The sequence below is a fragment of the Cylas formicarius genome, unplaced genomic scaffold, assembly GCF_029955315.1.
Source record: "Cylas formicarius isolate icCylForm1 unplaced genomic scaffold, icCylForm1.1 PGA_scaffold_5__7_contigs__length_24384050, whole genome shotgun sequence".
NCBI lineage: Eukaryota > Metazoa > Arthropoda > Insecta > Coleoptera > Brentidae > Cylas > Cylas formicarius.
In genome coordinates, this window is record NW_026844341.1 from 23,984,945 (window position 1) to 24,007,713 (window position 22,769).

The following is a 22,769-nucleotide window of genomic DNA, read 5'->3' on the forward strand; positions in this document are numbered from 1 at the left end:
TTAGGTAGTCCATAGAGCCTTGGTGGAACAGTCTCCGTCCTCACAATTATCTTAACCAATTTATCACTGTAATATAGTTTTGTAAATAGAAATAAAACAAACCTTTAGTAAATCGAATTAACTTATATTTTTGTTATTGATGTCTCCACAGTTTTTCATTTTATCAAGTCAGTAGCGATAATAGATTTGGTTGTAAAATGTTTTATGCCTCATGCCTGGATGCACGAAAGCAAACTGTACGTATGTACCGTGAGCGATCCCTACGTTATATTGTGTTTACTATTTTTCTGTGTGTCCTGTGGCGATGCAGTTCGTTATCCGCTCTCGATCCCGTGAAATCAGCTCCTCCCGATCTAATGAAATTCTTGTTAGAGTAATATGGCTTGAGTGTAAAGAACACAATAACGCTCCGGGAGATAACATCGCTTTTGAAACTTTTTCAATAAAAACCTCATTTTTCCTTTTTATTAACGTTGACCCGAAGAGTGGGCCACTGTATTGGAACACACGGACTCTCTTAGTTTTAATTTTTTTTCTTTCCTTCCACTTTATTTCAGCCCTAATTGGAAAGGAAAAAATCAAAAGGCCCTCGCGGCTGGTCCGTAACATCGAATGGTGTACTCCGTTTCAGCAATTTTCGTTCATCACTCCTATCACTAGTTTTTATATATTTATTTGTTTAATTAGGATTAACATTCAAAATATAAGAGCTAACTTAAGTTAAACTGACCGATTATCTAATACTACTCGACAAAGTCAGCCTTCGCCGTCTTCAGAATGAAGAAGAAATTTAAATTTATTTCTACTAGCCTTAGTTCCTAGATTTAAATAAAAAAAAAAATCACTCTCTAAGGGCAATATATTTATTTAAGACACCTACTCGTAACTAAGCAACTAGAAGCCTGTAAAAGTTCACAATAAAGTGCTATTAACTTAAAACAGTGTTAAATTTAAATTTTAGAACCTGTCCTTGTAGTTTTTTTATGCGGCGTATCCAATATAATTATTGGGAAGCATGTAGAAGTCGAGAGAATGGAAAAAGCTGGATTTTCCATTTTGTCCGTAAAGCCCAAAATACACGAAATATGATCATTGATATTGATATGATCACGTTATTAAAAAGAATATTTATTTATTTACTTAATGATTATTACTTAAGAATGCAAATATAAGTATATTGCATTAAGGGAAGCTTAGTTAATCAGAAAGATAATACAAAACAAAAGAAAAGAAAAATACCAACATAACTATTATTTCAGATTGAAAGGTGTATCAGATCCGCCAGTCTTATTATAGGGAAGGAAAAGAAAAAGAAAGACAAAAAAAGGTTCTGACTTATTTATTTATTATATAAATAGAAGGAAGAGAAGATTACGAGTCCTATAACGAATGTCGATCCAATAGTCTAACGGTCAGTGTCTTCTTTAAGGAATCATGTGGGATCGTAAATAAATCCAGTGGCGGAGTTATTGGCGTTTCTTCCAATTCTTGCCAATATCTCCATTTCCATTTTCAGTGGCGGTGGTGGCCGCCTTCTTCATCTGCTGGGCCCCTTTCCACGTGCAGAGACTGTATACGATCTACGCGACCTTTCCCAAACCGGGTGAAGACCACGCCCTTTATCTGCAGATATATTCTATCGTCACTTACGTCAGCGGAGTGCTGTACTACGTCTCCGCCACCACGAACCCCATTCTATACAGCATCATGTCCGTCAAGTTTCGAGAGGCTTTCAAGGTAGTGTTTTAATTAAATAAGTATGGCCGACGATCTCAGAAACAGGCGGGCTTTATTGTTTCAGGAAACTTTCGCTAGGTGCTGTGGTTGCAGCTTCCGACGAGGCAAACCTCAACGCCGATACTCAGTATTGTCGAGATCAAACGCAAAAGTTCCGGAGTCTTCGGACTCCGCAAAAGACGACTCCACCAATCAAACGAATACCGTGTTGGGCTTCAAGGCTCCGGACGAACCGTCGCAATCGGATAAACCAAAGAGGTAGTGTGCATAGTTTTTATTAAGCCCAGAATTTAATGTACATAGTGCTATGACTATAATCCAACTATGGTAAATAATAGCTAGTCCATAATAAGACGATATAATAACAAAAATATAATATTTGGTGAAGAAGAAGAATAGAAAATCATTTTGGTATTTATATTACTTAAGCACGATTCTAGGTATCTTGATAAATAAGTAGACTATCCACCAAAAATATTCACCTTGAAATAGGTCAGATATGAGATAGAAGTCTCCAACCGACATCATTGGTAGAAATGATTCTGGATGTACAGAATAGAGTTACTAAATTATATTAAGCTATATTAAAAATAGGAAAAAATAAAAAATAAATAACAAAACATTTAACCACCCTGTATGTCAAAAATGAAGACATTACGTTCGTATAATGTTTTTTGTTCTTAAAATACGCTCGAGAATTGTTTCCTTCAGTATAAACAGTGATTGTTTTAAAGTACGCTGTAGCAAGTGAAACAAAGCGAGCTTCTGTAAACACTGCAACATATCCACTTGGTAACTCTCTATTAACATCTCAGTTTTGATTAAAATTCGCACATGGATAAATGCTGCAAGCGTACTTATGAATTTTAAATGTTGATCTTGGTTGCATAAATATTACGACTCGGTGAGTCTAATTTGAAAACAATGTTGGATTGTCTGAGCTGCAAAGAAACTTGATATTGGCTATTGGGATATTTTTGTGTAGAAAACACAGGCTTCCAACTTAAAGAGACGAATAAGTCATTCAGAAAATTGTTGTTGTTGTGATGCATTAAGGAACAGTTGCTATATTAACCACGTAAAATGTATATATACCAGCAGTTTCGAACAAATGGCACTGTTTTAGTGAAAAAAATGGTTTTGTATAAATATGCAGCTATATATTCTTCTGCATTTTGAAAATACTCCAGAGATGTCCACCCGCCTTGCCGCTTCAGATGTAAAACGAACCACATCTTCAAACATATTTCAAAATTAACACTTATAAGCCAGTACAAAAACTACATTGTCTATAATGATGGATAAGGCATTTTTTAGATTACATATTTCAAAATACAATTTGAACCGATGAATCAATGTTTACCACGTCTGCGGTGTTATTTAATAGAAAAAATACGCATTATTGGAGTTGGAGTAAACAAACAGGGGCGAAGATCCGTGAAAGTATAGTGCTCATTCTAGAGACCTAGAATTGGAGGACCCATATTTCTCCAACAAAATTTAACGTCCTTACGACATTTAAACTTATTAATGAACGAAATTCGGTCACTTATACATAATAATATTCCCCAAAAAAAATTTTTTTTCTTGTAAGCAATACGCATTAGTAGTTAGTATCAAATTTTTGTTATCATTTCACGTAGACGTTTAAACGTAGAAATAAGTAATTTGCGAAATTTGGCAACATTGCGCAAAGTGTAATATTCTGTTTTTCATATGACTTCTTAAAGTTTTTAAGTTTACCTGCAAATTAGAGACCCATACTCATATATGCCTTTAAATTAGTATTTCAAAGGACTATCCAAATATGCAGTAAAATGTAGGGTGTTCTATTTATAAAAAAAAATGTTTTACAACCCTGTATATAAAAAAGTGACAACATTAGCTATAGAAAACTTCAAAACGTTAATGATTCTAGTCTAATTGGCGATACAAAGTTCGTAAATTTAGAATATTTTAATTTTATATTTGTTGGGTACTAATTTAAAATATTTGCCTCCACAGCTTTCATAATATATTTATATTATATTATTATAATAAAAATAGAAGAATACCTTTAGTTACTGCCGCACCCTGTAAGTGCAAAAAAAATCTAACATTACGTGGGATGTGCATCTTGTGCGATGCGCGATCTCCTGAAAATTTTCTTGGCTATTTTTCCATTAATGAATTTGCGCGAGAATCCTTATTTCAGGTTTAAATTTACGAAGCGGGACGACCGCCCTAACGTTTGCGCAGCGCGCCCTCTGTCGCCACCGCACACGACTTTCGCCTGCTTGCCAGTGACGGCGACCGCGGACGGTCCGTTTAACGGACTCGCCCAGTATTTCGAATGCGTTTCGCCGTCAGAGCTGAGGACCAATATCGAGTTGGACGTCAAATTGAAACGGCCCATAGAAATCAGCAACAGCAGCCTGAAGGACATCGAATTCGGCGCTCTGGAAGACGAGCTGACAGCGTACATGAACGACCTAAGGAGCAGAGAGTTCTGAGCCTCAACGACTCGCATCGAATGAACAAGGAGACTGATTTATTGTTAAGATAGATGATTATATTTGTGTCAATGTTTTCATTTTTGAAATAAACGTTTTAATTCGGCGTCTAAGCGTTGTTTTGAATAGCGGGGGGCCCGGACGGCATTGCTTTAGGTTTCGGAACAATTAAATTAAAATCGGTTTAATTACAATTACAATCTCAGTTGGGCAAAGTTTTTACGCTGGAATTGATATTAATTAATGAACGCTCGTAAATTCAGAAATAATCTTTTTATTAGGGCACTTAATTTTCTTAGCCAGACTTCCATTAATCTAATAAAAAAATTAGTTTCCAATTATTCTCCAATTCGAAGCGATTTATTTCCATTTCCAGTTTTTGCTTTTTTCGGAGTCGGTTCCCCCTTCGTAGTTCACTATTTTGACTGTATTTTTGATTCGTGAGTATAACGGTGTATCTAAGTAATTAACAGGAGCCGAACCTCTGGAAACCTTCATTCGGATACGTTTTTGGTCTAACGTGAGCAAACACGGCACTTAAAGCGCGGACTACATTCTTCCGTCACTTTCATAACCTCTGCTATCTCGTTCACTTGAATTCGACGGCCGTTTAAAACCATTTGATTGGTTTGATAGTCGGCAGCTACAGTTTTAGGACGTCCCGAACCACGTTTAAATTCAGTTGCTCAGAGCGCAGAGGCCAACGCAAAAAAAAAAGTCCGTTCGCACGAACACACATCGACTAACACGACTCTCAGCTAAAAACTACGAGTCCAAACGGACTGCAACTTTTGGTAAATTTACTACCTAGTGCTATATTCAACGTGTGGTCGGAAACTTTTCAAGGGACCCTCGTATTTCATCGCTTTATCATTATTACATTGCCGCAATACAAAAGAGACGCAGTATTTCCAATTAATTGTAAACTTAAAAATACCGCCTCGACCCTTCACATAAAATCACCAAGCATTTTTCTGCAGTAAAGTACCAATTTTGAATAGATGAAATTAAATATCTTTTCGCTTTATATGCCAAACAAAAAAGGGCAACCAGAGCTTGCTGCAGAAATGTAATTCTATATTGCAGATTTTAAGTATTTCTTTCCGGCAATCCGGCACTTTGTAAATGGCACAATGAAGGGAAATATGAATAGCGAAAACGATCGATACATGCAGAATCGCTCTTGAGTGATGTGTTTTATTACATTACTTAAAGCGTGCATTAGGTTTAATATAGCTGCGACGGGTAGTAAACCGCGAAAGGTCATTAAAATTGGTTTAATAGTGCGCAATCGATTGCTCGGAAGTTCATCGGAGCGGTGTGCGGGAAAAAGTCCAGAAGTTAACGTGGCCAGAACTTCGGCTTTTTCATAAACTTCCTCCTATGAAAAGTTTCATTTCCTCTCCAAAATAGTGAAATTTTCAGGTCTGCTTGAGTGGGCGAATTCACAGAGTATGATGGAGAGTTTTATAACGATCTTTAACGAGCGATCTTTTAAAATTTGTAACAAAGTATGAATGTATTTTCTTAAGATCATGAACAGCTAAGGCCTAATAGTGTGCTAAATTTAAAGGTAAGTATAGAACTGGAAAAAAACATGAAAATTACTGAATTTATCTCGGAAGCACGAGATTATTTGCACTCCGGGTGTCAGCGGACAAATTACGTCCAACACATAGAAAAACACCGAAAAGGAAATGTGGTCAGCTGATAATCTCGAACATGGATGAACATATTATTCGCGTAAATCCTAGCGACAATTCTGAGGGCGACATTGACATTTGCGATCTCGACCAAGAATCAAAAATTTCACCGATGTACAGAAAAATTTTCAGATAAAATGTGCAAAGCAGCGGCCCAATTTGTTTATAACGCTATATACCAGGTGGACACGAATTTTTGTTAGATTGTTGTTAGTTGACAGTTGATAATATTAGAATATAACAATTGAACTCGTTACTGCGTATGATGCTTTCTTAATAAATACACAGGGCAAACGAAAAAGCAGCTAATAAAACCTGTGTCATAATAGCAATTTTCATCATTATTTTCCTTCAAATTTCATTATAGCGAAACACTTGTACATATAATTGCCAGGAACAAGGCCAACTATTGTCGGTGAAAGAGTGAAGAGAGGATAAACTCGGGCACGCAAAATCCTTCATTCATTATTTATTATTTACCCCTTACAAGTGAAAACTATTTCCGTTTGAATATCCACCCCCACGCGCGTGCTTTTCTTTTATGAGAATTTGACTTAATAGTCGAATACGCAAGTAAACTCCAAGTGAATTAACAATTCTACGACAAACCCTAACAGAATTATAAAACACGTATCTGCTCGAGCTCAAAAGCAACTTTGATTGATGAAGGGTGGGTGTTAATTTCGAAGCGGCGTGAATGTTTCAAATAGTTTCCTATAGAATACGAAACATTTTTGGGTAAAGTTGCCCATACGGTTAAAGATAATAATGTTGGAGTCGGGTATGGGGTTCTGGGAATGTTTTCAACCGTTGGTGTAGTTAATGTCATGATACGGCGCCAAATGTTTGTTAACTTTGAAGTTTTATCTTTTACGTTTATTATAAATCCAACTACCTTTTGATATCTTTCATCAAATATTAGGTTATCCATAGGGTTTTTTTATTAAATAACTTCATCATATCAGTTTTACGTTGATAATTTTCGCATTTGGCGCCAAATTCAAAATTGAAGACGGTTGTGTAAATTTAAAAAATACAAAAAAGGGTATATGGTACTTGCAACTAAAATGTATTTCGTTTAAAGAATATATACTACGACTGGCGTTAAAAATAAATAAAAAATACAACGGCACCCGGTGTTCCCAAGCGGTCACCCATCCAAGTACTAACCCCGCCCGACGCTGCTTAACTTCATTTCAAACAGTCTTTATTTATTTACAGTATACTACATCGTCAAAATCATATTTCTGTTATATACAATATACATATGCAATATAATATCGTAAATAAACTATAGATTATCGTCAACGACGCTGGCGTGACACCCGCGCCGTCCGGCCATGTTCGGGCTAGTGTTGGGGCCCTTTGGTCCGGCTTGTTTTGGTTGACAGCGCCCTCCGGGATCTGGTGTATCAGCGTTGCACGTCAATTTAAATTTCTTGAAGGAATATATAATAGAACTGTGTTAAAATAAAAAAATGCGACCGCCACTTGACTGTGATACTCTACAAAATAAATTAAGTCTATTTTGTCGGTTTTTGGACCTTTTTATTTTTAGATAGGTATCTAGTACATGAATGATATTTTGTAAACGATATACGAAAGCGGTCTCGAAACAAAATAGGAACGTTCCGGGACGCTCTAGTTTACTTAACTGGACTTGAAAATTAACAATTCATACTCAATTATTGCATAATTAGGGTATTACTCGAGAAGACGAGGATTGCGGTAAATATGTATTAATCTAGGTCAAATCAGAAAAGATTTCTTTAAATTTCGAATGGCAGATTTCAGTTGGTTCCAAACATGTTCAATGGGATTAAACATACAGTGGTAAAGTGAAAGCCTTACAACTGTATGCCCTAGATTTTTTGCATAATTAGCACAGACGTATTCCTTTTGTAGGTTCAAGTTTTGTAGAACCTCAATTAATTGCTTTTTGGTATAATCTTCGTGAAAATAAATGTCGTTATTATACATATAGTTTTGGATTGTTGCTTTTGTGTCACATGAGGAAGGGGTTTTAGTCAACTGTCTACTGTGATAACTTGCATTGTCTATTACAATGACGCTATTAGGAGGAATGTTTGGAACTAGATTGTTTTTAAACCAACTTTCAAACTTTCAAATAAATCAGCGGTGGTGTCTTCATGGCAATCAAGAGAAGAATCTTTAATATTTTTCGCAGACAGAGAAAGTCCATTTGGAATCCAACCATCTTCAGAGCCAGCATGCAAAATAGTTATTCTTTTACCTCTTTTTGATGGCGCGTTTGTTTTGCATTTATGATAAGTGTCGTTATGACCTGACAGGATTAGGAAGGATTTTATTCAAAATTTAAAATGGAACTTGCAACTAAAATAGAATATATACTACAACTGGCGTTAAAAATAAACAAAAAAATACAACGGCACGCGGTGTTCCCAAGCGGTCACCCATCCAAGTACTAACCGCGCCCGACGCTGCTTAACTTCAGAGATCGGACGGGATCTGGTGTATCAGCGTGGTATGGCCGTTGCATGTAAAAGTTAGTTTTTTTAGAGAATATATACTAGAAAGGGCGTTAAAAATAAAAAAATACAATGGCACGTGGAATTTTTCTAATTTTGGTAAACTTCTTGCTCTCAATGTTTCAAAACATTTGTCAAAATGTGGTTTAAAAATAGCTTTCAGAACTAACAAGACAATAGGAAAATATTTAAAAAACAATAAACCGAAATGTCCAAAATCCCAAAATGAGACATTAACGATCAATAAGATTTAAACACCTTTATTGAACTTAAATTCTCACATTTTTCGGTATATATAGTAGCAGGTAGTTTCTAAATATTACATTTGATAGAGACACGGTGTTGTCGAAACAATTGTCATGTAAAAATATATAATTTCGTGAAAATCTGAACTTTTAGTTCTTATTTATTTTGATTCTACAGTGTGATTAATAACAATGGTTCCAAAAGTAAGTTTAGTAAAAACAGAGTAGTTTAAGTTTGTAAGTGTTTCCAAAGTATTTCTTCGTTTTCTTTTCTTAAAAATCCTTCCTGAATTTTCTGTTCGAATGATATTTTTTGATACAAAGTGGCGGAAAAGATGATTTTGCTTGGAATCTGTTCGAAACCGACTAAAGAAAGTGATGTTTCAGTAATTTTCTGTTTTTTTTTTTATAAAAATCCTCCTTGGTACTACTGTTCGAGCCAGAGTGCGAGCTTTTGAGTCGATATCCGCCGGTGTGATGATATTTTCACGAAAAGTGATTTTGATTGGAATTTAATAAAAATCGACTAGAAAAAGTGAAAATTTACTCATTGTGTTGCGATTTTTCATAAATAATACTCCTAGGAACTACGAATACCTAAGAATACCTGTCAATTTTTCAATTTTCTCTGGTAGCTCAAAAAAAAAAAACACGCGGTATTTCCTACGGGAATTTATTGAGCCCCCTCCCGCCCCTCATTCCCTACGTCGTGACAGGCGGTGCGTTCCGCGCGGCATCCGTCCGCGAAGCTCCTGAAGAAGGCCGCCTCGGTCCCCCGGGTCCTTTCGATTAGGGAAGCGATCCCGCAGAGGACGCCGCAGTTGTCGCCTTCTCCGCGGTGTCCGGTCAGCATCTCACAAAACGGCCTCAACGCGCACGACAGCGCACCAGCCAGCACTCTGAAAACACGGACGGGCAAAAACAGTTTCGGCGACGACGTCGTAAAACTTACGGATCGTCTAAGTTCGCGATATCCGAGTGGACGTCCCGCCTGAAGAATTGGTTTCGCTTCGGCACCGTGTGCGGCAGGTCGTAGTTGATGCGAAAACCCCAGCCGTGCGCCCAAATGTCCGTGTAGTTCAGCATGTTGTCTTTGCCGTTGAGTCGGAACTGCGAAAGAAGAACGGCTGAAAGCGGCGGCGACGGCGCCCGCGCCGTATACTCACGAAGAATTTGCTGCTCTTGGTGAAGAGCACCTTGCGCCTCACGCGATGCTTGGCGACGGCCAAGCACAGGAACGCGACCAGCAGCACGAGGAGACGTAGGGGCATACCTGGACGACGTGCTCGGAGAGTTTGAGGTCGCCGGCTTAGGCGGTTTGTGGGTCGCGCGAGTGGACCGTTATGTCCACGCTCGCCGTCGCGTTAATTGGACCTTTTGGGGCCGCGGCCGTGAAGACGCGATGAAGATGTCGTTGGTTTTGGTGGTCCTTGCGGCCTGCTGCGCACCTGCGGCATTCCGGAAGCGCTTCTTGCGCGACACCAGCGCCGTGTTGTCGCGCGATAAACGCTGGTTGGTGTGGAAACCGGGGGTCAACTGGGTAGCAGTAAGTTTGGCTTATTATCACTAAAGCAGTTTTTAGTTTTTTTTTTAATAAAAAATAAAAAAAAATTGATATGTTTTGTGTGTTATTAACAACACGAGAGCGCTATAAAATAATATCTATAACACTGTAACGACGACAACAGTGACGATGAAGACATTTTAGAATTTAGTTTTGATTGTGGCGACAGTCAAAGGAAGTGGCTGTTTGTTTTTGTTTAAAATTAGTTATATTCAGTATTGTCTGTAATTGAGAATTAATATAATTAAATAATCTACATTAGTAAAACTTTGTGATTTTATTCGCAAGAAAATCTTAGTTTTGAAGTTCTAAATCCTTGTCAGCCATTTTTGACAAGCTACAGTTCCGTACGGTATACGTTTAAGTTGGCGTTATGTTAAATCAGCGTGACGTCATTCCAGAAGGGCAATACGCCAACTAAACTTCATTCAATGTTTTCAGTAATGTCTTCATTTATGTGATCTAACTTTTTGTCTGAACTTGAAAAGAAAAAGCTTAGAAGATGGCGTTGACAATGGTAGTCGCCATTTGTTCAGATGATCTTCGGTATCGGCATCCCCGTCGAGGTGGGCCGCCACGGCATCACCCTCGGAATGACGATGAAGGCGTACTACCAGCTGCCCAACAACAGTTCTTACTACACCGGTGGCGGCCCGACGGTGGAGTTTGCGCGGACGCGCACGAAGAGGACGCCCACCAGGTGGATGACGTACGAATCGATAGAAGAGTACTTCGAGAAGAAGCAGGGCGTCGATGGCAAGGCCTGCGTTCTGAGAGCGATATGCGAGGCGTCTTCGAAGCCTCTGGACCGTCGAGCGGGACTCCTCGCGGAGGTCGTACACGGCGTACTGACGTAAGTGCAGGTAGAATATTTTCGACTATGTACAATTTTACAGTTACATTATAGCAAGAAAGCACGGAAATAATGAAAAACTATAACAATTAAAACCATTTTTTTTAGACGAACATGATAAACAGGTATTTTAAAATATCCAGATTATATATTGTATAATATCTAATGTTTACATGTGGCGCGAGCAAAATAATCTTACCCTCAACATCCCGAAGTGTCTGTTCATACACCCGAAATCTTCAAACTTACTTATTTTTCTACAAGTTAAATAACGCGACACAGGATTTACGCCTGGACTAATATTCTTATACAGATTGTTGCCAGAGAGGAAGGTAGGTCCACGTTTTTTGTATGGACTTCTAACAAAGTATCGTACAAGTATAGACACGATAGAGGGTTGGCGGGGATACTATTTACAAATCGTCTGGATATCGCCTGCGTCGGTAAATGAAACCAGTTTCCCCAGCTGAACCAGTTTCAGTTAAGAAACCAGCATGCAAGTTTCTTTGAAAAATGAGGTTGCCAGTGATTTTTGTAACTAATACTCGGATTGCCTTTTTTGCAAAATAAGGGCACTTTTTGAAGCTGTACTGTCACCCCATACAATAATTCCAGTAGAGTAGAAAAGGTCAAAACCCTAAACAGTCGAAATCATAAAAAATCTGAACACAATAAACTTCCATGTGCAGACCAACGAACTGTCGTCAATAGTCATACCGAGTAACTTCGCGCTATTTCCCTCGCAAACCCGAATATCCGTATGAATAATCAAAGTTTTAGTTTTCTCCGTGTTGATGAGAAGTATATTTGCCTAGCCTTGGTTTTTTGAGGTTCCTTCCAACGCAGCCAATGTCTTACTAAACGCTGATCATTTATAAAGACAATGAACAACAAGGGTGCCAAAATGGAGCCTTGAGGGACTACAGTGTTCATCTTTCCAGAAAGCTCACCATTGTCTTCCACACATTGGGTGCGAAACGGGAGATAGGATTCAGTTAGTTTCACTGACACACCTCGTATACGATATACGAAAAAACTTTTCCAATATCAGAAGGAACGTAGTTGAAAGCTTTGGAGGCACGACAATGTTAATTTTAAAACTTGTAGGAAATATTCCTGTTTTAAAGATTGATTTATAATCCCTGTTAAAGGCTTCAGAATCATATCATTATATATTTTGTAATTTAAACTAACGTCGAGCCTAATTTCAGGCCATCGAGCACCGACGACGACGTCACCGACAGCTCGAAGGGGGCCTACCACGCCGCCGAAGAGATGGGTCGCGACGGCGCAGACTGCGGTGCCATTTTCCCGGAATGCGGCGTCGATTTTCTAGGGAAAATTTCGATATTCCGGGGGGACGGTAGAATAAATGTTTAAAAAATATGCGTCGCTTTTTTTTCACAAACTTTTCATGATCATTTTTGTAATATTTATTATAAATTTCACATACAGAGGCATTTTTGCATAATTTTTTGTTTTAAATGCACAATTGAATTACAGGCATGGCCTGTAATCCTTACGTTACAAGTTAATACTACAATTTAAGGAGAAAAAATACATTACTATTGCAAACTTATGTTTCTTTAAGAAAACAGTACTATCCAACATACACTACACCTGCAATGAGACCTCAATTCACCAGGGAGTACCGCAGGGGTCTGTTCTTGGCCCCCTGCATTATGGTAATAGTCTGTGTGTTGGGTTTGTATCTGGAATGGTTTGTCAGTTTGCTCACGGTAGTGCTGCTGACTGGTCGTTCTGATGACGAGCTATCTCGAGGTCTCGAGCTGTTGGTGGGATGGTGGAGCGGTGTAATAACCAAAACTTAAGACGGAATACCGTTAAAATGTAATGATCCCTCATATGTAAAGGGCTGCCAGGGATCAATTCTGATCGTTGAAAGAGTAAACACTTAGGCCGAAAGATACGATTGATGGACTGGTATCAAAATTAAACAACACTTGTGCAGCCATCAATACTTTTCCTCAGATCCTCCTCGTTCGCAGATCAGGTTTTCATAGCCCAAAAAACTCATCATTAGATGTATTTATAACTTGCATCTGCGAGTGTCATGCTTACCATATTTTCAAAAGCTTGATGTACTTGCAATGTAATTTATGTCCTCTGCTTTTTTAGTGGATATTTATAGATATAGTTATAGAAGGCAAGGCAAACCCCACATAAACAAATGCATCCAAAAAGCATCTAAACATTTAATGATGTTTTAAACTTGCAGACTTCTTGCTTTTAAGTCATAGTAATGATATTAATGAAAAGTACAAAAGTCATGCTTGAGGTTGATTTACGGCATGTGTAAATAAGACGGTGTTCTACAAAACCGAAGGAGGTAAAATGGTTAACCGTGAAAAATAGAAGGAAATTACGCAAATGTTTTTTTTTACATTATACTGTCTGGTTTATTTTCCGTCAAAGTCGTGTCTGTTTGTACTTGCGTACTTGCGTTTCATATTACGCTGACTTCCCCATTAGCTTCAATGTTTTTGGCTTGTGTTTATACCAAGCGCCCTCTACCTCTATACCGTAGTATTTAGATATTTTAATGTAGTGTTGAACACAGATATTCTTTCCTTATGATTAGGCAGCCTGTGGTCATGTTGTGTTCAATGTTTTTAGGTTAAGTCGTTAGCCACAATAAATATCGATTGCATTAAAGAAATTATACAGGTCGGTTGGCAAATTTTGAATTCGGATCAATTATCGCGGCCCAGTTTTTTCGGGCCTCCTTTGCCAATTAGCGAAGACGAACGGTGCGACGCGCCGTTAACCAAACTCGGATCATTACTTGCCGTTCAACTTCGACGGCGACGACGACGACGACATGAAAACGTGCTTGGTGTGGCTGGGCGCGTGCGCGGCGCTGATCCGCGCCGACCTCCTCCTGCGGGACACCAGTGAAGCGCTCATCTCCAGACAACGGAGGTGGCTCGTGTGGAAGCCGGGTACCAACTGGGTGGCGGTAGGAGAAGATTAGCTGCGCGCGCGCCCCAAACTCGTCTCGATTTCGATCGGGTTTCAGGTTATCTTCGGCATCGGCATCCCCGTCGACGTCCGCTACCAGAGCATCACGCTGGGTATGGTCATGAAGGCGTTCTACCAGCTGCCCAACAACAGCTCGTACTATACTCGACCCAGCATCGATTTCGTCAGGAAAAAACGCTCGGCGACCCGGTGGACGATGTACGGCATGGCGGAGGAATACCTAGAGGCCAACGGCTACGGCAGCGGAAAAGCGTGCGTGCTCCAGGCGATCTGCGAGGCGGCGGCGGTACCGTTGGACGAGCGAGCAGGTCTCCTGGCCGAAATCGGCCGCGCGTTTTTGACGTATGTTTTTCCCTTTTTTATCGCGACAATGTTGAAACTCCGATTCCGTCAGGCCGTCGTCGACGTTCGACGAGCTCGTCCACCACTCGAACAACGAGTACTACGGCGCGGAGCAAGCGGGGCGAGGGGGCGGCGACTGCGAGTCGCTCTTTCGCGGTTGCGAAGCGAACTTCGTCCGCCATTTTTCCCGCGTGCGAAACGATGTCAACTACGTCCGTTATTAAAACAAAATTTTTCCGAAAAAATCGTTTATTTGCCAAAAATCCCACCCAGCACCGAACCCGGGCACTCGAGGTAGAGGCGGTCGCAGTTCGCCGCCGGCGCCGCCGCCACGTCGTAGTCGTCTTCGTCGGGGTACCCGGAGTGCGGCTTCGATCTGCGAAACCGATGCTACAGCGTCATCATTGCATGGTCGCCTCGCTCACCTAAACACCACTTTTAGAACTTCTTCCACCATGGAGCCCTTCCTCGACGGTAACCGAGCGAGCTTGCAGATCGTCTTCAGCAGGCACGCCCTGCCGTGCTTCTCGAGGCTGCACCAAGTGACGATAATCATTTATTTGCTTACAAACGCCACAGGTATGAGGGCTGCCTTTTATGTTTCGGGATTTTTTTAAACCAGCCCTGCCATATGGCGAATAACGTTTTTATAGGGAACATTTTGAGGTTAGGTTTGAAAATGTTGTTTGTCGTTTTTTGTGATGAATCAGAAACTGCTTACTAGAAGTGCTTCGAGGATCAGAAAAAAACATTGACACAAGTGTGGAGGGGATTACTTTGAAGGAGACAATATTCTATGGGTTTTAAAAGATAATTGTGATACCAAAATTACTCAAAAAATGTTCAAATGTTTCCGATACTCACGCCTGGAAAAGGTTTTCGATTTTTCCGTACAATTCCCTGCGGCTGCGCCTGTGCACCCGGTGATACGGGATTTCGGGCGGCTCGGGGCCGTATCTCCAGCCGGCGTTTTGCCGCCACCCGTAATCGAAATCGTCATCGTCGTGACGCGAATCGGTGCGGTTCGGGGCGTCTCCGAACTTGTCGTAGTTCAAAAATGCCGGGGTGGACGGCAACTCGTAAGCCATCGCCGCCGTGTTACCGAACACGAAGACGTTGCCCATGCCGACCGAGGGGTACGTGCCCTCAAAAACTGGAACACGATGAAGACTTAACCCGGAGAATTAAATTCGTGGATTTGCGCCGGGTTTTAGCACCGGATTAAATAAAATTATTAATATATATATATATATATATATATATATATATATATATATATATATATATATATATATATATATATATATATAGAATTGAAGATGCCAAGTGAGATTTTGGCGAAACGTCTGCAGGATTCCAGTCGGATGCAGGATTTGCAGGATTCCAGTCGGATGCAGGTTTCCAGTCGGAGTTCAACGAGCGAACGGATGATATCCCGGAATATAGTGTCATCACATTTTTCCATCCGTGAATCAACACGTGAGAATATATATATATATATATATATATATATATATATATATATATATATATATATATATATATATATATATATATATATATATATATATATATATATATATATATATATATATATATATATATATATATATATATATATTTCTTTGCCTGCGCGCTCCCCTGATTTAGCACCTTTGGATTTTTGGATTTTTTTATATGAAATACGATGAAAACCAAAGTTGATAAAGAGCCGATCAACGATGAAGCTCAAGCAACCTGTAGGTGCCAACTTTGAACAATTTTTGCGAATTTTCGTTACCCATTTTCTATTGCCAGCACATTATTTTAGCATAGTACGACAATTTAGTAAAGATTAAATATTTTTTGCTTGGATTTTTAGTTATTGTTTTACGTGGCCTGCGAACAACTACGGGAACCAGTTGCGAAAACACTAGAAAAGGCAAAAAAAGTGTATTATTGTGTAGTGTATATGTGTAGTGTTGTAAACTAGCTAATTATAAAAAAAATTAAACACATAAGCAAACAGTAGCATACAATGAATTTTCTTATAACTGTCAATCAGATTGTCCTCTGTGACGCAAAAATCAGAAAAGAAGGCATTTGAATAATTAAAAAAAAGATTTTTTATTAAAAATTTAGTTAGGATATATGTTTATGGTAAAAAAAAATTATTTCCTTGACGTTTAAGCCTGCGTCACCCTGTATACTCACTCATCTGCAGAGAGCTGCCCTCAGGAAACACCAGATATCGCTTTTGCCGGGGGTGGTCGGTGCCCGACGAAATCTCCGTGAGGAACGCCAGCAAGAGAAACACAAGACGTCGGCGTTCGTGCATCGCAGTTGGCGGTTTGCCTGCGCGGGTCGCGCGCTCTTTTGTTTTTTGACGTCGAAGTGATAATGAATTGCGTGGACCCGTTTATTTACTGACGAGGCGACAATTCTCTCACGTTAAGGCCCCATCAACCGAACAGATTCCAGTCTTACCGATTAACAGCTTTTGCTGTCACTTCAGAGGTTACACACGGTGACACCGCCAACTTTAAATGCAACTTTAACTGGCTGAATCCTAGTTGCTACGTAACAATATTTTAAGTTGGCACAAACAAAGTCCGCCTTTATGAAGTGATTTTGAATATATGTTATGGCCGTATCAAAGGCTACAATTTTTGTATTTACGGCTTTCGTCTATCACATACGCTGTTCGAGATATTTCAAAAAATCCAAATGAAAATCACCATTTCTCGCCCTCAAACTAGACGCGATGACGTCATTTACAAGTACAACGTACTGCATTATTTTAGAAAACAAGTAGTTTGTGGAAACCATTTACTCCATTGGAAAAGTTCGGATAACTGGAAACTAAGGAGATCCAGAGCTATTTCGAACATTTTTGGAATTATATACAGGGTACGTCGTTTGTGGGCAAAAAATTCGAATAGATCATAGAAATTCGCGCTTTTCTGAGTGAATTATTGGCGATATTTGAAAAACTTTTCCTCCTCCTCCTAAGTGCCGTCTCTGCTGAGGTTGGCGACCATTGTGGCATACATTTCTCTGTTCTGGGCTTGATGTATGAGGGCATTTCCATCTGTGTGGGTCCAGTCCCGGATATTTCTCAGCCATGATTTCTTCTTTCGGCCTATGTTCCGTCTACCCTCTATCTTCCCTTCCAATATCAGCTGAAGCTGTTCGTGCTCTTGGTGGCGCATGATGTGTCCGAGGTAAGCGGTTTTACGTATTTTAAGGAGCGCGTACAAGTGTGCTCGTGTGTTCATTTTACGTAGCACCGTCTCGTTAGTTGTGTGGCTTGTCCAACTGACCCGAAGCATACGTCGATAAAGCCACATCTCGAATGCGTTGAGTTTCTTGATGTCGTCTTGCTTAAGTGTCCATGTCTCACAGCCATAAAGCAATAGAGCCCATACGTAGCATTTAAGTGCTCTTAGTCTGAGAGTTATTGATAGTCTCGGATGACATAGCACTTTACGCATATTTAGAAATCCAGTTCTGGCGATTTCTATTCTTCTTCTTATTTCTTTTGAGTGGTCCAGTTGGTTGTTGACTTCTCTGCCCAGGTAGATGTAGTGTTGCACCGTTTGAAGTCTGAGACCATTTATCATAATGTTGGTTATGTGCCCCTGTGAGGATCTGTCAAATACCATGGTCTTGGTCTTAGCGGTATTGATTTCCAGGCCCATTCTTGAGCTTTCTTCATTTAGGATGCTCATCAAAGTTTGCAGTTGTTCTTCCGAATCTGCTATCACCACGGTGTCGTCGGCGTACCTTATGTTGTTGATAATGTTCCCATTTATTTTAGCTCCTTCGGGGCAGGTCTGTAATGATGCTTTCACTATAGACTCCGCGTACACGTTGAATAGGAGTGGGGACAGTATGCATCCTTGTCTTACCCCTCTTTCTATATTTACGTATTCGGTGTTTCCAGTCTCCGTTCGTACGCAGCCCTTATGGTCCCAGTACATGTTGCGGATGATGGTTATATCTCTACCATCCAGTCCTATTTCCATCAGGATTCGTATTAATTCCTCATGCTTTATACGGTCGAAGGCCTTTTTGTAATCGACGTAGCACACACAGAGTTTCCTTTGGACTTCCATGTACCTCTCTGCTATTAGAGTTAATCCCAGAGTAGCTTCCCTTGTGCCTGTGCGTTTCCTAAACCCGTACTGCGATCGGCTCAGATATTCTTCACATTTGTTATAGATTCTGTTGAATATTATTCGCATGAAGATTTGTGCTGCATGGCTCATCTGTGATCTTCGCACTTTCGGGCTTTGCTTTTTTTGGGTAATGCTATGTAGGTCGATGTTAGCCAGTCTTGAGGCAATATTCCATTTTCATATATTTCATTGAAAAGCCGGGTTAATGTTGTGATGGCGTTGTCACTTATATACTTAAAATGTTCTGCCGTCGTCTGGTCGTCGTCTGGTGCCTTATTGCTTTTTGTGTCCCTGATAGCCTGTAGGACTTCCTCTTTTAGTATGGGTAGTTTGTCCCCCTTCTGGATTTGGGGAGGTTCTTCTCTTCTCTGTTCATTTCCAAACAATTCCCTCAGTTAGTTTTGCCATATCAGTTTTTGCTTTTTGGGGTCGAGTTCTAGTTCGTTGTTGTTATCGCTTATTAGAGATATGTGTTTGGGTTTCCACAGACCCGCCATTTCTTTGATCTTTCTGTGCAGTTCTCTATCTCTGTGCTGTGTTTGTAACTCTTCTACTTCGTCGCACCTCCTCTGTAGCCAGTTTTCTTTGGCGTCGATGATTTTTCTACCTATCTCTCTGTCAATCTGTTTGTATTTCCATTGGTCCCTGTTTCGTGCTTGACGTCTCTTGTCCATTAGATCCAGAATATCCTTTGTCATCCAAGGAAAAACTTTTAAAGATGTGATATTTTGATATGAACAGTGTCGTAAACTGCGTTGAGAGAGAGTTTGAGGTTCCGTCTATAATACAGGGGACCCAAGATATTTCAAAAAATGTAATTTTAAAACGCAATTACGAGTACAAATTTTGATATTTACCGAAGTATGCCGTAAATTTGAAGTTCGACGAGATGTGAAGGTCACTTTATACAGGGCGTATTCACAATGAAATTACACCGATTTCGCGAAAGTGCCATAGTGGTCCGCATAGTGTTCTATGACCGTTAAGTATTGGGTAAATTCTTTTAAAGCAACACAAACACACTGAGAGAAAACACATATGGCATATTTCTGTAATAAACTTAACAAATCATTGGAAACCACATATCCTCTATAAATTCAAGTTTAAACGAAGTTTAAGAAACACTCTTGATATGCATTCTATATATGCATATGCATACGTAGGTCAGTCTTAATCTATGCATTGCATACTTGCGACAAGTTGTTTTTTTTTATATAAGTGTCTTCAAAATAAAGGTCCCGCTAAGAAAGGAACTCTTGCAATATCTCGTCTTTGCTGCTGATCGTTGATGCTACACTGGTCTGCAAAAAACATTTTTTTTTCTCTCCTTCTTGTTTTCATACATGAATTCATCTTATTTTATGCTCTAAACACGGAATCTGATATACAAATAAGTACCACACGTAGGTTTTTAATTTAATATTTATTTTTTCAAAAAGCAAAAAAAATGTGGCGACTTGAGTTTTACAGTAAATAGATTCCACCGTTTTAACCTTGATCCGAGTAGCTGTGCCTTAGATTTTGAAAGTACCAAGTCTCTAACAACATCATTTAAGTCGCCTTGTTGAAGTAAATGAGGTTCTGTAGATGGACATGAAGATCCAGATAAAGTGTATGAAGATGAAGATGTACTACCAGAAAGAAAACTCGATTTAGATTGTAGACCTGAAATATTTTTATTTTCAGCCTCCTCATTAACTGGTGGAACTGGAGGAACACGAGGAATTGGTCTCTTTGCAGATAGGACGTTCGGATAAACAATCTTATCTCTATTTTTTTTCGAGAATCCTCGTGTAGATGTCATGCAGAAATAACAATCATTCCCATGATTTTGAGGCTCACTCCAAATCATTGACATTGAAAACGGCATGGATTTGTGACTTTCTTCAAGCCAACCTCTCAACGTTCTTGAGCAGCCATTGCAGCATACTTTTGGCAACCAACTTTCATCTCGCTCATCGATAGAAAATCCAAAATATAGCTTATAAGCTGTTTTAACAAGATCGGTCATGAAATGTCGCTGTGTTTTTAGTATGTATTCCCCACAAATGTAGCAAAAACAATCTGAGGAATTTTTACAAATCCGTGGCATTTTGTAACCCAAAATCACATAAAATTAATTTTAAAACAACTTTCAAACTTCTATATTATATTTATTGAAAAAAATACTCAAACTACATATCAAATACTTAAATCCAATGTAGAGAACACGAATTTTATACAAAATTTACCAAAATATTTGATATAAAAGGTAAACAATTAAACGACAAGTTTTCACTGAACTGTTGTAGTGTCACAAGGAATACTACCATAAAAATCACCTTCGGCACTTCCCTCCTTTCTCTTACAACTCCCTGGAACTCATTATGTATGTATATTTACTTTTTGCAACGTTGACGAATGAAAAAATTAAAAAAAACAAAATTTTGAAATATACAAAAAAACCATATCGAAAAATCTAGACGTGATAGAAAAAATCGGCCAACGGGGATAGATTCGAAACGTTTGAATCATTATATTTATCATAAAAAAAATTAAAGGAGGATTTCATTGCCAACCAGTGCTATTTTAGCTAAAGTTCTGTGATAACTAGCATTAGTATAAACAGTTACTCTGAATGGTGGGAGAAATTTTTTTGCCCAATTTTCAAAAAGTTCGCTTGTCATGTCAGTGGTGGTCTAATGAACGGTCCCTAATATTTTTTGCTGAAAATAGCAAAGCGTTTGGCACTCAACCTTCTCTCAAGACAGTGTACCTTGAATATTATTTTCCTTTCGATACAGGTACATTCCAAATGCAGAGTTTTGCCGCCCTTGGTCCAAGTAAACTTTTAACTAATTCAAAATTAGTTTAAATACTGGCGTTGCAGTACAAAGTGATTTGTAAAAAGGCACACAATAGCTTGTGAATAGCACTCCAGCCTGGGCCACTACCTTAAAATATGCATAAAGATAGACATAGATGTGCATGTTTTTTAAATAAATAAGTTAAACTTCAAACTGCAGAAAAGAGACTTTACCTTTAAGACAGTATAGTTGGTTATAACGACCGCTTTTATATGGACTATTAGAAACATACAAAATGCTTGTGTAGGTAATGTTAATTTTTTTTTCTTGTCTCTATTGGGTTTGCTGCTTCGGGATAATAAATTCGCCTAATTGTCGCTCCATAAAATTACAGTGCAATCGTTTAATTTTCAAAGCGCTTTGTGGGATCGGGAGAAAATCATTGCAAGTGTAGAAAAGACTCAAAGTTTATTGTCCCCCCACAGTTTCGTGAGTATGGATCCCGCGCAGCTGGGGTACATACTCTCGCAATCAACGCCGGGGTCTGCCGCTTCGTCGTAGTCATCTTCGTCGGGATGCCGGTCGTACGGCTTCACCCTTGAAACGAAAGAGACAATCAAATTTATCGGTCGAGGGCGGCGCCGAAATTTCCCGGCCTGAATATGAAAGAAACAAAGTAGACTAACAATTTTTGCAATATAATCCCCCTTAACTTCAATACACTTATTACATCTGTTTATTAACAACTCAATCCCTTAAAAAAAAAAACGTTCTTTTGGTTGGCCTGCAAAATAACCTAAAACAGCCTCTTTTAACTCAACTTCGTCGTTAAACCGCCGTCCACGTAAGTCCTTTTTCAAATATCCAACCAAATAAGAGTCGCTGGGGGCCATATCTGGACTATAGGGAGGATGATTTATCTGTTGCAACCCACAACACCAGCAGTATGGACAGGTGCGTTATCGTGCAAAAGACGCACGCCTCTGGATAGTTTTCCTCGACGTTTTACACGTATGCAGTCTCGCAATTTATGTATTAATGTTGGGTGATATTTATCATTGACAGTGGTATTAGTTTCTTTAAAATCTATCAAAAGAATTCCTTCACAATCCCGAAAGATCGTGGCCATCATCTTTTGTTGACTTTCAGACTGAATTTTCTTGGAGGCGCTTCACCCTTACGATGCCACTCCATTGATTCTTTTTTCGGTTCCGACCCACAGAGTTCCAGGAACCCATCTTGCACTCTCTCTCTCTCTCTCTCTCTCTCTCTCTCTCTCTCTCTCTCTCTCTCTCTCTCTCTCTCTCTCTCTCTCTCCTCTCTCTCTCTCTCTCTCTCTCTCTCTCTCCCTCTCTCCCTCTCTCTCTCTCCCTC

At 39.4% G+C, this 22,769-nt stretch overlaps 5 protein-coding genes and 1 non-coding gene across 6 annotated transcripts in view; 3 read left to right on the forward strand and 3 right to left on the reverse strand.

Moving 5' to 3' along the window:
* Positions 1-4,229, forward strand: part of LOC132702636 (pyrokinin-1 receptor-like) — a 28,167-nt gene extending 23,938 nt beyond the window's left edge. Inside the window, exons 4-6 of the mRNA XM_060671404.1 lie at positions 1,517-1,737; positions 1,802-1,995; positions 3,932-4,229. Coding sequence (XP_060527387.1) covers positions 1,517-1,737; positions 1,802-1,995; positions 3,932-4,229 — 713 coding nt within the window. The remainder of the gene's footprint in view (positions 1-1,516; positions 1,738-1,801; positions 1,996-3,931) is intronic.
* A 4,105-nt stretch (positions 4,230-8,334) lies between these two features.
* LOC132702675 (5S ribosomal RNA) lies at positions 8,335-8,452 on the reverse strand. Its single transcript, XR_009618917.1, has one exon. It is a non-coding gene; the product is annotated as a 5S ribosomal RNA (ribosomal RNA).
* An 804-nt stretch (positions 8,453-9,256) lies between these two features.
* On the reverse strand, positions 9,257-9,968 carry LOC132702524 (uncharacterized). The gene is made up of 3 exons (XM_060671203.1): positions 9,854-9,968; positions 9,640-9,797; positions 9,257-9,586 (listed from the first exon to the last, which is right to left on the reverse strand). The coding sequence occupies exons 1-3, from the start codon at positions 9,956-9,958 to the stop codon at positions 9,361-9,363; spliced, it is 489 nt and encodes a 162-aa protein (XP_060527186.1). The 5' UTR covers positions 9,959-9,968; the 3' UTR covers positions 9,257-9,360.
* A 164-nt stretch (positions 9,969-10,132) lies between these two features.
* LOC132702638 (uncharacterized) lies at positions 10,133-12,936 on the forward strand. The gene is made up of 4 exons (XM_060671405.1): positions 10,133-10,233; positions 10,788-11,104; positions 12,316-12,467; positions 12,848-12,936. The coding sequence occupies exons 2-4, from the start codon at positions 10,788-10,790 to the stop codon at positions 12,934-12,936; spliced, it is 558 nt and encodes a 185-aa protein (XP_060527388.1). The 5' UTR covers positions 10,133-10,233.
* A 1,010-nt stretch (positions 12,937-13,946) lies between these two features.
* LOC132702639 (uncharacterized) lies at positions 13,947-14,673 on the forward strand. Its single transcript, XM_060671406.1, has 3 exons — positions 13,947-14,084; positions 14,145-14,449; positions 14,502-14,673. Exons 1-3 carry the CDS (start codon positions 13,947-13,949, stop codon positions 14,671-14,673), a joined length of 615 nt encoding a protein of 204 aa, XP_060527389.1.
* A 25-nt stretch (positions 14,674-14,698) lies between these two features.
* LOC132702640 (uncharacterized) lies at positions 14,699-16,766 on the reverse strand. The gene is made up of 4 exons (XM_060671407.1): positions 16,643-16,766; positions 15,314-15,602; positions 14,875-14,982; positions 14,699-14,825 (listed from the first exon to the last, which is right to left on the reverse strand). The coding sequence occupies exons 1-4, from the start codon at positions 16,764-16,766 to the stop codon at positions 14,699-14,701; spliced, it is 648 nt and encodes a 215-aa protein (XP_060527390.1).
* Between the last annotated feature and the right edge of the window lie 6,003 nt (positions 16,767-22,769).

Coding starts and splice junctions, on each gene's coding strand:
- LOC132702524 (XM_060671203.1), bottom strand. CDS start 9,958: ATGCCCCTACGTCTCCTCGTGCTGCTGGTCGCGTTCCTGTGCTTGGCC. Junction 9,798..9,853: donor CCAAGAGCAGCAAATTCTTC/GTGAGTATACGG, acceptor CTTCTTTCGCAG/TTCCGACTCAACGGCAAAGA. Junction 9,587..9,639: donor ATCGCGAACTTAGACGATCC/GTAAGTTTTACG, acceptor CCGTGTTTTCAG/AGTGCTGGCTGGTGCGCTGT.
- LOC132702638 (XM_060671405.1), top strand. CDS start 10,788: ATGATCTTCGGTATCGGCATCCCCGTCGAGGTGGGCCGCCACGGCATC. Junction 11,105..12,315: donor GTCGTACACGGCGTACTGAC/GTAAGTGCAGGT, acceptor GCCTAATTTCAG/GCCATCGAGCACCGACGACG. Junction 12,468..12,847: donor TTCGATATTCCGGGGGGACG/GTAGAATAAATG, acceptor TGCTCACGGTAG/TGCTGCTGACTGGTCGTTCT.
- LOC132702639 (XM_060671406.1), top strand. CDS start 13,947: ATGAAAACGTGCTTGGTGTGGCTGGGCGCGTGCGCGGCGCTGATCCGC. Junction 14,085..14,144: donor CGGGTACCAACTGGGTGGCG/GTAGGAGAAGAT, acceptor ATCGGGTTTCAG/GTTATCTTCGGCATCGGCAT. Junction 14,450..14,501: donor ATCGGCCGCGCGTTTTTGAC/GTATGTTTTTCC, acceptor CGATTCCGTCAG/GCCGTCGTCGACGTTCGACG.
- LOC132702640 (XM_060671407.1), bottom strand. CDS start 16,766: ATGCACGAACGCCGACGTCTTGTGTTTCTCTTGCTGGCGTTCCTCACG. Junction 14,983..15,313: donor ATCGAAAACCTTTTCCAGGC/GTGAGTATCGGA, acceptor CACTTGGTGCAG/CCTCGAGAAGCACGGCAGGG. Junction 14,826..14,874: donor GTTCTAAAAGTGGTGTTTAG/GTGAGCGAGGCG, acceptor TCGGTTTCGCAG/ATCGAAGCCGCACTCCGGGT.